Source organism: Corapipo altera, unplaced genomic scaffold (assembly GCF_003945725.1).
Source record: "Corapipo altera isolate COAL_440 unplaced genomic scaffold, ASM394572v1 56, whole genome shotgun sequence".
Lineage (NCBI taxonomy): Eukaryota > Metazoa > Chordata > Aves > Passeriformes > Pipridae > Corapipo > Corapipo altera.
The window spans coordinates 5,349,280-5,363,129 of NW_020884896.1; the positions used below are offsets into that span (position 1 = coordinate 5,349,280).

At 46.1% G+C, this 13,850-nt stretch overlaps 1 protein-coding gene across 1 annotated transcript in view; it reads left to right on the forward strand.

Annotated features, from left to right (window-relative positions):
• The window catches only part of ARMH3 (armadillo-like helical domain containing 3), a 123,582-nt gene extending 111,951 nt beyond the window's left edge, over nt 1-11,631 (forward strand). The window contains exons 25-26 of the mRNA XM_027648133.1: nt 5,274-5,390; nt 11,369-11,631. Of these exons, the coding sequence (XP_027503934.1) occupies nt 5,274-5,390; nt 11,369-11,461 (210 nt within the window). The 3' untranslated portion in view covers nt 11,462-11,631. The remainder of the gene's footprint in view (nt 1-5,273; nt 5,391-11,368) is intronic.
• Nucleotides 11,632-13,850: the final 2,219 nt, after the last annotated feature.

A 13,850-nucleotide genomic window follows, 5' to 3' on the forward strand; every position in this document is an offset into this window, starting at 1 on the left:
AGGGAGAAAAAGGGGAACATTTGTACTAAACCTGGAATAAACAAGCCAATTTGAGAACTGCAGTGTAAAATGTACATTGGGCATTCTACTGGAATAGGAAAACCATAATGTCCTACAGCCTCCATGGTCTGAACTGAGGGGACAGACTGCTGAGTTTGCTTGTGGTGTTTTGGGCTTTGCCTGGGTTTGGGAGGTGGAACTGCCAGAATTCCCTCTGTGTGTGATACACAGGCAGTGACAGGCACTCCAACACCTCTGCAGGGAGGATTGTTTGTCTGTCCCTGGCTGCCCTGTGCCCCTGTGCCATGTCTGTGCAGTAGCGCCGATGAGAGGTCAGCATTACATGCCCCATAGACTGGCTGCTCCATCCTCTGGCATGGGACAGCTGGGATGGAGCACCTAACTTTTCTGTCCTGTGAGGGCTTGCTAGGCTTGATCTGGAGAGCCTCCCCCCATCCTAGCCATGTGATGGCATGGAGCTGCTGTGTGAAGCAAGTGCATTTTAACCTGGGGGTTGTTGGGGTGGATTTTTGCCTTTTACTTGATTTGAGATCATTCAATCAGTGCTGTTCCAACTGCTCTGTCGTGGTAGCTAATTACTGTCTTAAGGGCTTGGAGAGGCTTTAGCGAGGTACTGGTGATGCTGACTGATTGCATTCTTGTCCTTTCCTGTGCTGATTTAAAAGACAGTGTAGAGACCTTGATTTCTTCTTGCTTCTGTTTTTCCTGTTATTTTTCTGTCATTACCTGTGCATGCTTCCCAGAATCACCCAGCACCAGGTCCTTTACTGGGTGCTGTGAATTGCTGGTGTACTCTAATTTTATGTTCCAGTAAAGCAGAGAGACTGCAGTTGCAGATGATGAAAGATTCTGCAGGTTAAAAAGTTAAGTAATGAAGCAAATGGTGTCTTTCAGACAGATGGGCCCTAGTGTTGCGTGTTGCCTATTAGATTTCATTGCCAGTTCAGCTTCTTCTCTGGCTTTGCTGCTAACAGTGACTGTGTGCTGGGTAGGATAGGGATAGGAAACTACCATGTGTAATCCCCATGTTTCCCCAGGACAGGCTCTTCCAGAAGGTCCTGTCTCTCCTGGGAGAGTGTAGTATGTCGGCTCTTGTTGAGGATTGGTCAGAGGGAACAGCTCTGGTGTGCAGTAAGGAAGGAGCCTGTGTGTAGTGAGTGTTACAGCAAAATCGTGGTCTGTTTCCAATGCTGAAAATTGCAGGGCAGGGGCAATTGGTTCTGGGAGAACTGGTTTAAGAGCTTGTGTCCTCAAGAGACCACTGACCCAAACAATGGAGGTTGTCCGTCCAGTTTGCAAGGTAGCGATAAGCTGGTGGATGGAGCAAAGTAAGGAGGCAAAAACTCTGCAAAATAATGTTGTTTCTCTAGGTGCAATAGCATGGGCAGGGCAGGGCATGGGTGGGATGCTGTGGAGAGCTGAGCCCCACATCAGCCCTTCTGTCAGAAGCCAGCCCTCCTGCTGTGTTACTCAGGGGATACCTCTGCTCACAAGTTGTCAGTGTTACTGGGGAAGGAGAGTTCGGGGGCATGGGCAGTTGTAGCTGCAGGAGGAAGCTGAAATCTGAGTGCCACAGAAAGCACTCGCTCAGAGAGCAGCTCCTGAAAGGTTGGTTTGGGGACACAAATGCAGGGACCTGAATAGCTAATGTTTTCCTGTAATTTTTGGAAAGCAGTCAGTGAGTGAGTGATGGGGCAGGGGGTTAATTTGATGGCAAATTATCTTTAAATTACAGTGGTGCAGCTCCACTGACTTCAGGTTGGTTGCAGTGGAGTAAATGAGCGAATGTAGCCTCTGGGGCTGATACAGGTAACTGCAGGAAGGGAATTTAGTAGCCTTCACTCTTCTTGTATTGACTGTCTGAGTTGCTCACTTCGTCATATTGCTTTTTTAAGACTCCAGTCCCCCTAAGGTAACTAACAAAAAGAGTTTTAGACTGTGACTCCATTAGGGTTTTTTTCCACTGTAAAGATCCAGTAAAACATTTTAAAGAAAAATAGATTGCCCTGCATGTTCACCCTTGCAATCTGAGGAGTCACATCAAGCTCCTTTGAAGTAATCCTCCAAGTTCCTCTATCCTTACCTGACACTAGAACTGGTGTTTTTCCAGATGCCCGTGAGATTGTAAAAGTCTGAATGACTATTTAAAATCTGTTTGAGAGAGTCCAACTGAAAGTCCCTTCTTTTAAGTCATTCATACTTCACCGTCTTGGAATTCATGTTTTCTGGTTTAGAGACTTCTAGGAAGAACAGGTTGGACATGACCTTGAAGGAGAAATGCTTTAATCTCAAAATTAAATTCCTCTAGTTCTTTTTGTTTGATGGAAAGGTGCAGATAAAGATCTCGTGTGTTTAACGAAAAGCGCTGTTCTTCCTGAGTAGTTTTCCTGAGCAAAAGTCAAAGCAGCATGTAAGGAGAGCGAAGGATGCTAACATACAGTCTTCTGTTACACAGAGAATTTGAGTTCCTTGTCATCTGTGTTGAAAGCTTTTAAACCTTCATATTAGATGCTATTAGTATCTTCTGCTGCTCTTTAATCTGTCCTCTGTCTAGCAGCTGCATCTTAAAGAGCAGATGAAATCGTCTCAAGGATGGCAGATCCTAATCTCAGTAACAGTTTCTATCCATTACAAGGTATGAAGTGAAATTATCTGTGAGTGGGTTTATCTCAGATCCCACGTAGCATTTTTTCTCAGCAGCAGCAAGAAAGGGAAATTATCAGGCAGTGGGGAGAAGCTGTTTATTTTTAACTTACTCTTTCTTTTTAAGTTCTGTCTCATAATTAAAGGAGTTAAGGAGTGGAAGCCAATGAAATACGTAGCTAAAGGGATAAGCTGATCTCAAGTTCACTGCAGAGACTACAATAAGTAGTGGGTAACACAGTAGAGACTTCAGGGCCTCTTGTTCCTTTCCTGTCTTCCTCTTAAGGTATCAAACTGAGTTCTTAGCTGCCTTTCAAAGGGGATGCAGGAGGGCTGATTTAAAGGATACTGGTTACAGAGCTCACTGCTGCCCTCAGAGTTTACTTCTCTTTACCATGGGTTGAGGATACCTCTGAATATCTGAAGAGATTTCTGCTCAGAGCTAGCAAGGAGGAATCCTGATTCTTTGTGGAGAAGCATGTCCATCTATTGTCTGGGCACATCTGTATGGCACTGTGCATGGCCCTGCATAAGGGGACACAGGGAGAGGGAAGAGGAGCTCAGGGGAAGGTTCCTGGGAAGTGGGGTAGCCCTGAGTAAAATGTCTTCACCCTGAGTTACTGCTGGAGAAGCCTGTTTGATTACTCACCTTTCAAACAAGGTTTTTCCCCTGCAGCTTATTAATCTTGGTCAATTTGGCTTCCTCCGATTGACAGGAGCAAGATGCTGGATTCTTTATTGCTCAGAAGAAGGTGCATTATACTACCGTGCTCTGTCCCTAGTGGATAGTTATTCCTGTGCCCTGGTGGCTTTCTTTCATCACTGCTTTTAGCTCTGTGATACTTCTTGCAGCTTTGGCACATAGGGACAAGAAGGGCAGGCTGAATTTGGAGGCGGCTGTCATTGCAGAGGGTTCTTTCTCTTTCAGCCAGTGGAGCTGACAAACAGCATTAGGAAATGAATCCTGGAGAGGAGGCTGTGTGCTTTCACAACAGCAGGACACTGACAGGCTGTTCTTAAGTAACATTGCAGAATTAGAATCAGAATTAAAATCAATTAGGTTGGAAAAGACCTCTGAGACTGAGTCCAAATGCTTATTCCTACCCCACTTTGTCTGTGCAGTGCTGGATGACAGCTGAGCTGCACAGTGACTGCTGTATGACCATCTCACCTGGGAACTGCTTTTGGGACCCTTTCTTTGCCCCTAATCCTTGATTAGGTGATGCCCTGTGGCTTCTATCACCTCAGGCTCTAGCATGAATGTCTCTGTGGACCACTGCCCCATGCAGAGTTTGGAGGACACAAGCTTTTGAAGGAACCCTAAGCAAGTCCAAGTTTCCTGGCATAAGGGGTGTAAGGACCGGATTTAGTCCTGTAAAGGGGCAGGAGCTGCCAGCTGCCTAAAGGGACAGTTAAAGGTAGTGTTTACATTGTTGAGAGGACAAAAGAAGAAGTAAAAGGGCTCTTCATTGTTCTAGTCACTGCTGTCTTAAATCCTCTGCAATGCTCTTCTTAGGATCTATTCTTAGTTGTGATACCTTGGAGCAGAGTCCTTTTCCTTTGCACCTTATCATGTGTCCTGCTGGCTGAGCCTTGTCATAAGTGGGGGCTACTGTATTGCATGCCTCAGATGCTGATATTCTGTTTAACTCTCAGAGCAAATAGTAACAGCCTAGAAAGAAGTTCATGTCTTTAAGAAAATTGTTTCAAGCATGTTTGCCCAGGAGTGCTGAGCTCTATGTTTCCTTCTAGGAACATTATTGTTACTAACCATCTCACAAATGCTTTGAGGAATATGTTAGTCCATGCAATGCTTTGAAGCTAAAAATCATTGTGGGAGTCCCTCTTGGTGTTCCCTAGCTAGGAAAATGAATAGTTCAATAGGACAGAGATGTGTAGCTATGAATTTGCAAGTATAGCCTAGTGCTGGGAGCAGAGTAGGGCAGTAATAAAACTATAGTGCTTCTGTTGCAGTGAAGGCAGATAGTAAAGTATCTCCTGGGCAGGAAGACCTAGATTTGTGTCTTCATCTCTTTCTAAAACCAGAGTCCATACCAGGGTTGGTCTTCTCTTAGTGCCTATCAGAAGCTTGTTCCCATCAGGAGAGAGGTGCAGTGTTCTGGAAGCTGACCTGAGCAGCTGTAGAAGCTGGTGGTTTAGCAGGTGGTGAATGGTGATTCCCAAGCCAGGAGGGAGGTGTGCTGGCAAAACTAGCCCTGAAAGGACCATGGGGTCAGTCGAATCCGTGTGTGTATAGTGCCTACTGTGTTGTATATTTGTGTTAATGGGGTAATTAGCTGCATAATTTATTGAGATCATGCCTACTTCTGGTGACAGAAAACTGCTGCTGTCATACATACAGGCTCCATGCACTATTCTCATGAATGAAGAAATTCCACAAATTTGAGGACTCTTCCTTACTGGCATTAGGAAACATTCAGTGCTCATCTCTGTGTTGTCAATTACAAGCCAAACATTGGCTGTGAAAGCCATCTATGGTGCAAAACCAACATAGGTGCCAGAGCTGTGATCTGTGTCAGCTTTACTCCTCCTGTGGTGAGGTATCTGTGGATGTTGACTCTTCTGTTGTATTTGGCTGTCTTTGGCAGGTTTTGGAAGTGGTGCGGTCCAACTACGACACGCTGACCCTGAAACTGCAGGACGGACTGGACCAGTATGAGCGCTACTCAGAGCAGCATAAAGAGGCTGCCTTCTTCAAAGAGCTGGTAAGCTGACTTGACTCTGCAGAATCAACAACCTTCTTTCAGACCCTTTGCTTATGGCCTGGGCAGTGGCATTTGGGGTATAGCTGAGCAGCCTTGTCACTTCATTGGGCTGCCTCAAAAGATAGGGCAGGAGTAGGATCCAGACAGACACTGTGTATCTCGACAGATCTGAGAGCTTCCTGGAGCTCCCTGTGTGGCTGAAGAGGAACCTCCAGGCTGCTTAGGCCAGCACTGGTTGATCAGTGTCTGTCCCTTTTGCCATGGCAATCCTCTGTGTTTTGTAGTGGTAAATTTGCATGGGGAGAAGCTGACTGCTCCCACTTTGGGTTTATCACACAGAGCAACTTCGCTTTTTTGCTGTTGTTAAGGAGAGCACAAAGTATGGGACTGAGCAGAGTATGTGATGCTGGTGAAACACGTTCCTGCTCGTTTCTTTCCTCCATCACTCACAAAATAGGGTTCCCAAGCAAAGATAGTGAAGAAATTCCCTAAAAATGTCTCCTTCTGCAAGAGGAGAACACTGATGGTAGGAAATCCCACAAAAGTAATAGAGCAAAGACAAAACTGAGTCCAAATAATTTGGGTTTGTAGTTATATTCTTCAGCAAGCTGGCTTGCTTCCCCTGCTCCGGAGAGCCCTCATGCAACTTTTCTTGTCCAAGAGCCACATCAACAGGGAGGCAAAGTTTTTGTAATGTCTGGTATCTGAGGGGAGCCTGTTTTTCCTCACTCTGGAATCATTACAGCTTCAGCGAAGGGAGAGATCTCTAACTGTGGCAGCTTTCTCCACCAGTTTGAGAGCTGATTCTCTCTCCGAGTTCTGTCCTTCCTGATTGATGAGTAATTGATGCCTGCCCACTCCATCACGAGTCTGCATTAGTTTGGGAATACTGTGCATCCCTCTGTCTACTCTGCTCCAGAGCAAGCACCTGAATTGGTTTTGTTTCCTTGTATGGAATGCTTTTGGGGCCATTCCAGACATTGGGTAGTATATGGGCAAAACCGCTTGCAATCACTTCCATGCCATTCTTCTGTGTTCTTTTGTGCCTGTTTTTGTCTCTAGCTTGCTGTTTAAAACCTTTTCTGGAACACATGCAAAGAAATTTGGCCATAGCCTTATTGTGACACAGGCTTCCTTTATTACTGTACTGTGGAAATAAGGCACATTCCTGTTTCTGTTGTCATCTGTTCTGTCCCAAGGGCTCCCATCCTCAGCCAGCATCTCTTTCCCCAGCCTCTTGGCCACATGACTGCTCTGCTTCCTGCATGCCCCACTTTCCACTTGGCCTGGCAGAAGCTCAGGCTGATCATGCCAATTGATTAAAATGACATTCTCAGTCCTATGATCATCACAGCCACAAAACACTTCAGCTAAAATTATTTTCTTCCTAGACTGATTCTTTTTTCTCGAAATCCCAATTTTGTATCATTTAAGAATAGGTTTAGCGTAACCAGCCTGTCAACTCCCTTCTGAAATTACCCGTCCACGTACCCCTGGGACCATCTCCTCAAGAGCATATTAAAGCCTGAATAATTACTGTATAAATGTGCTGATTTGACCCAGTTGTGAATCTGTTTAATCCACATCTCTAGATGCCCTGAGAATTGGGACCCTATTAAACGTTCTTTACTCACAGCTACAGAAAATCCCCTGCATTCCATTAAGCCATTCCCTCAACACAGCAGGAAGTCAACCTGATATGTTATGATTTGTCTTCAGCAAACCCAGCTGGCCTCCTGGCCTTCTTGCTCTGTTTTTCTCTAGGTGCACAGTAACCGATGGCTTTATTAACTGTTCAAATAACTCATCAGAAAGGTCCTAATTTGCCATGTCCTCCCCATAGCCTCTTCAAACCAGGTACTTTGCTTCCTTTTTGTGAAGCTTTGGAGTCTTTACCTTGGCTTCTGTAGCTGGTCTGATGTTGGATAATGCCCTGCTATGCAATGATTTGTGTTTAACTACTGAGGTTTGAGAGATTTCATGAAGGGGGCAGAGGGAAGTTGCTGTAGTTCTTTGTGGACTGTGCTAAATAAGCAGGGCTGATAGTGAACTAAAGATTTCCATTATGGTTTCCAGGGTCATGCTTGTCCCATCAGGTCTTCCTGAACAGGATCTGTTTGCAAATAATTCTTTCCAGATTCTACCTGGTTTTCTTATCACTATCTATGTGATTGCATTAAAGCAAACCCTTCTTGGGTAGGGAATGACATGCAGGAGTCATTTTCCTTTTCAGCTACCTTTTCATCTCTCTGTGCTCCCATTAAGTGAGTGAGCAGAAGCTTCCCCATGCCATTCTCTGGGCTCCTTTATGCTTAGAAATCTCGTTCTCACTCCTTTGACCTGCTTTGCTAATGCACTGCTTTGCTTCTCTGGCTTTGCCTCAGTGCTGCTCTTTCTTGCTAATCCCAAAGAAAAATCTGCTTTCTTCTCCCATTCCCTTTACAAAGAAGCTTTCAAAGGCTGCGATACTGCAGCCACATTGTGGTGGAAGGTGATGTGCAGATTGTTTTATCAACTGGGTTTTATGGCCTGTTGTGCTGCCTTTGAGGGGCTAAAGGAAGGAAGTTAGGAAGTTTTCTAACACTTTTTATATCTTTTTCCTTTGAAGCCTCAGGGATGTCATTTGAGGTCTGTGATGCTTTGATAGAATGAATGGTTTGGATGTGAGCCTTTGGACCCTTGCATCTATGATTGCAACTGAAGAAATGTGTGCAAAGAGATTCAGCGTCTTTCCCTGTCTTTGCAGTTCCCTGTCTTTGCAGTTCCCTGTCTTTGCAGTTCCCTGTCTTTGCAGTTGGATAGATTTCAGTAGAGTCTCATTGTCACTTCAGTATAGTCTGATTAGGGATTGATTTCTGCTGGGGAAATTACATTAATTTGACTTTTAATTAGATGTAGCAGTCAGTGTAAACCTTCCTCCCATTGTACAAATATCTTAAGAGCTGCTTGTTGATTAGAAACAGGTTTAATTGATGAGACTTGCTGCGAAATAGGAGTGTCTGTGCAGCTTTGCACACATCCAGCTATAATGACACAAAACTAGAACTGAATCCTGTTTTCCTCACATGGTTAATGCCATCGCTTCATCCATTCCTTCATTCCCTCATCATCTTCCAAATGATGTCAGCATTTCATGCATTTCCCATTTCTTCAAAGGTTGTGGGCTAATAGGGAGAAAACAATTTTAAAAGCTCTTCTGGCCCTAGTGCTCCATACAGAAGCAAGAGAGGACATGTAATCTGCTTTTACGTCCCTGCAGAATGAATATTAAAGCTCTGACCTTACTTTCTGTGGTTTTGGGGCACTTGTGTAAGTTACCCTGGAGAGATCTGGTAGCTTTCAGTCTGGCAGCCAGGCCTGGACTGCCTGGTGCACCAGTGGGCTAGGAGGAGTCCTGGAGTGTAGCCTCGTGAATGAAACAGCTCAGCTAGACTACAGGAAGCTACTAAAGTTTATCCTTGTTACAGGCTGATACCTCCCTGTGTCACTGTCTGGTCTTCCAACCCCAAAAGGGAAATGAGCTCTGGCTCCCTGTGCTGAATCCTGGTGGTGGAGATAACTTGATTTAACTCTGATTTGAGCTATTCTTACCATTTAAGTGGGTTGGCTCAGGGCTGCCTGATTTCTCACAGCAGAAGAAATACTGGACAGAGATTTGTAGAAACATCAGTCTTGTGTGTTGTTATCATGGCCACTTTTCTCCTCAACTTGTGTAAAAGCAGGTCTAAGTCCAGCTAGACTGCTCTTGACCAAAGTCTATGTCTAAAACTCCTCTTGAAACCCAAAGCTGTCTTTAAGTGAAAACAGCTTCACAGTAGCCACAGGTGAGCTATTCCACTCCTTCACAAACTATAGGTTTGGAAGTATTTCCTCTTTTCCTGTGTAAATCTTCTTTGTCTTAAATTAGGCTAAGTATTTCTTCCCCCATCCCCAGGGAGCCAGATAAATATTACTCACTGTTCTCTTTCTGACCTTGTTTTACATATTGGAGAGTGTTTGCTCTATTCCTCCTTCTCTTTGCAAACTAATCAGGCTAATTAATTTCTTGTGCTCCACTCCATAGCTACAATTTCTGCTAAGCCCTGTGTTCTCATCGTGCTACTCCAGCCTTCCTTCCTGGGCTTGCAGAGACTTTTGCACATCCTTCTTGGAGAACTTGATGTGTATACAAGCTGGGAATCTTCTGCTGCTGGTACCTGCCCCTGGCAGCAGTTCCTGAGGCCAGGGTCACATTCCTGCTTGTTCTTTATGTTGCTGAGACCCATAGAAATGCTTCTGGTCAGAATAAGGTTTACACTACATGTAACACCTACCCTTTTTCTGCAGGCAGTTATGATCCCCAGGGCAGAGGACTCTCTGAATCTGGTTAGCCATGTTCTTTCCCTCTGGTGAGAACTGACTGAATCCCTGAGGTGGGAGCACTTGGTAGGACTGGGACCAAATCCTGTCAGTGAGACTCCTGTCTTCTGGCAGCAAGACAGCCCAGTGCAAAATAGTGTTTTGGAGACCACTTGCAGTGGTTAACATAGGCCGTAACCTGTGGTTATCTTGAAAGACATGATCCCAAACTGATTCAGGATGGAGTAAGTCAAAAGGCACCTAGAGAAGAGAGATGAGAAGGGGGTGCTCCAAGGAACAAACAGATGGGGTCTGTGCCAAGCATCCTGATGAAGGAGAGTTTGTGGCTTCTGCAGATGACATGAAACTTAAATACTCTGTCTTTAAGCGTAGACATCTTTGCTGGCATGCTCAGGTTGTTAGGATCTATGCAATGGGGCTCACTGGCATTCATTTTATAGCTTTCCCTGTTAACCTTCCATGTTTTGATTTCCTTCCCTGTCTTACACGTTTGCCTTTTGGGGAGCTTTCTGCCCTTCCCTTCTTTTTTTCTTACCAGGGCAGCAAGTGGGACCCTCACCAGTATATTTGTGTGTGTGTGTGTGTATATATATATATATGTATATTTATGTGGTTTTCTGTCCCCAGTGTTGGATTCCTCATTCTGCTTCTCTGTAATTCTTCCCCCAGTGCTTTTAAAAAGCACAAAACACTAACCAGGTCAGCAACAACCTTATTATCACAGGCTCTGAGTCTCTGGGAACTGTAATCCCGTTGTTTGGATGAGCTTGTGTCAGTTTTGTTTTCTGTCACTGCTGCACAGTCGCTGACACAGATGATGTTTGACTTTGTTTTCTCGTTGCCAAGTGCAGCTGAGACTGAGCCCAGTCTGGGGCCTGTGTGCTCGGCCAAGGAGTCTGCAGGCACGAAGGGGGAAGGGAAGCGGCTGCGCAACAGGGCTGCCCAGCTCTTCTTTGTGCTCTGTGGGTGACCAGAAGTCTGGGTGTCGTTGAGGGATAAAGGTGTCTCTTCTTCAGAGACAGTCAGTGAGCCAGCTGCAAGTGTAAGGCACTCACTCAGAGTACACACAGCTGGCTCTGAACCCAGGGTTTTCTGCCAGCTTGGGTGATAATCTGTGTATTCAGCTTAGTGGCATGGCCTCTGAACTTTCCTTGAGTCTGTATCTTTGGCTCTGGGTTCTGGAGCAGGAAAGAGGCCATGGCACCGCATTAATCCAGGAAAATGCTGGCTGGCACTCCAGTGGGCACTGATACAGTATGATCTTCCAGCTGCAACATGGAAGTGCTTACTTTCCTCATCTCTGCCCCAGACCAGGAAACACATCATAGCTCATGCATCCAAACGGAGCATCCTCTCCCACCCCTGTCTCACTGGGAATTTACTCTTCTTTCTGAGATGTCACTGTAGACATTCCTATTATTTCAGGAAACTGCTGAATCTCAGTGTTTTCTTGCTAACCTGGAGTCTCAGCGAGAGCTTACTGCAGCAAGTTCTGTGGAGCTGTAACTGTGCAGAACAGTTTCATGCTGAGCATGGAGGTCACTGGTTTCAAAACTGCCAGGCTCATGAGGAGCCAGGAGGAGTCCCTTGGCTAAAACATCTTGTTTTGTTTCTGTCAGGTTCGGTCCATCAGCATCAATGTGAGGAAGAACCTTGCTTTCAACACACTGAGCCAGGAACTGCTGCTGAAGGAATTCTCTACAATCTCCTGAGGCGGGGATGCTGCCGCTGCGCCGGGCAGAGATGGGCCTGTGTGGGCAGGGACACTACAGCTCTGCAGCCAGTCACCCCCTGCCTTCCGCCTGCAGAAGGGATTGTGTTTCTTTTAGGAGAAAGCCTTGCTGCTGTGTGTTTGATCCCAATGGAATGTGTTTCAACAGAACTTGGGCTGAGGAGTGGTGATTGGCATGTTGAGCAGGAAGCAATTTTTTAAGGTGACATGGGAGTGGGGAGCCGTTCCTGTGACATAGCAATGGGAGATTCCCTCCACAGGCTCAGGGAAGATGCACTGGAAACCTTTGTAGCAGAGCTGGGGAGAGCTCACAACCAAAATAATAAAACCAGCCTAGCTGTGTGAAACTGTTCTGGGTTGAGATCGCTCACCTGCTCTATGGGGAAAGCTCTCTGATCCCAGGTGTGGGCTGTTCTTTTCCATCAGCCTGAATCAGCTGTAATGATGTAATCAACTGCCCTCCCATAATGTAAGTCAAATCTGCTACCATCCCGTTGGCAATGGCTTTGGAGTATAAAAATTTCCCCAAGGAGCAGGCCCTGCTCACTCCTGACTCCTGATGTCAGAAGGTGTCACTTCAACCAAGCCATCGGATTACTGGAACAGGAGAAAGTTTGCCTCCAAGGCTGTTGGCTTACGCGGTCCAGGCTGAGCCAATATGCAAGAACATGGGTCATCAAACAGAGCACTTTGTTACTGGAACCAGCTCTGCTTGGGGTCACCGTTGCTTCCAGTAGTCCCAGCTCATCTGCTGTTTCCAAGGTTGAGGGACATTTTTAGGTACTTGGTTTTCATGGGGCAGAGGACAGGCTGACTCCTTCTCCCCACTCACCTTATTGCCCATCAGAGACCGCATTGCGACAATCCTCCTCTCCCTCACAGGAACGTCTGCCTTGCACATGTTTGCAGGTACCTGGTGACCTTCATGAACGAAGAAGTCCCCATTTCTTCCCTTGTGTGTAGCACACAGTTAAAATGCAGCTGGAGAAGTAGTAACTTCGCTTTCTCACTTACCCTCCTGTCTTCACCAAGCGAATTACAGCCATGGTCTGCTGAGGACTTCCTAAGGAAGAGCTCTGGGATGATCCTGTGGGGCACACCAGACCTTTCTGCTCCAGAGCCGGTGTTTCAGAGGTGCTTAGGCCTGGCAGAACCTGTTTAGAGTGCTGTGTCAGGCTTCTAGCTCAGGAATACACAGCACATACACCTGTTCCTTGCTTGTGTGTTTTCTGCTCCCGGCAGTGCTGTTAGAATCTGGCCTGACTTGGTGGACTGAAGCAGAGAAGTTATTTATGTCCCAGATCCACTTTTTTTTTTTCTCCCTCTAGAAAACAGGGGTTTTTTTTTTAAAAAGTGCCTAGTCCTGCTCTTAGCCTTGTAGGTTAGTGTGAGTAATGTGGATGTCATGCTCATTTACTACCATTTTTAGGCAAGGCTTATTCACACTAATGTGCGTTAATTGTGTTAATGTTTCATCTTTACCTGCAATGAGTATGGGTAACTGAAAGCTGTGTCCTTGACCACCCACTGGGCATGACACCCTATGAAGTCCCTATATTTTTCTTGGGAGCACTGGCTTCTCTCAGCAGAAGATACTATGCCTCAGCAGGGAATCGTCTGGCTTTTAACAGCTAAGCCAGACACTTATTTGCTTTCTGCCATGCGAGTGTGTGGAAATGTGTACATGTCAGAGGGACATTGCTTGGGAGAGCAAGCAGGCTCCATAAAATCACTGCTTGAGAACAGGCCAGGGCATGTAGAGGAGGCAGCTTCTCCAGTGAAAAATGAGTAACAGTTGTTTGCAGCACATGATGCTTATCTGTCTGCATGTGGGGGATCTCACCTCTGAGGGTGGGAGTTCCTTCTCAGGGGGACTGGAGGTGCAGCCCCAGCATCGCGACTGTCGGAGCATTGAGTCATCTAGCTGTCTACATGCCTCCTGTTCTCTGATCCCAGTTAGGCTGAGCCTAGTCAGATGCTTGAGAGAGTTTGGGATGAGTCTGCTTTTGCCTTGGCAACCTCTGGAATTTTTAGCTTCTCAGTCTGGGCTCAGCTATTAAAAGTCTTGTCTCCCTCAGGACGCTTCCTTGTTGGGATGATTATAGAAGCCCAGGCTGTGACTGAGATCTGCTCCTGAGCTCAGCCCTCATCCAAGTCTCTAAGCTGGGGAAGACTGTGACACACATCCTCTTGCCATGCTGTCACGAAACCAAGCACTGTAAATGGATGTACATACAAACCTAGAGCTCAATAAATAGCAGAGCCCTGGCTGTCCAGAGTGTGCAATGTTTGTCCTTCGCAGGGGTGAGAGTGGGGTAGTTGTGGGGGTGGCCCTGTCACCATTTGGTGGCACACTGGCTGCAGCAGGG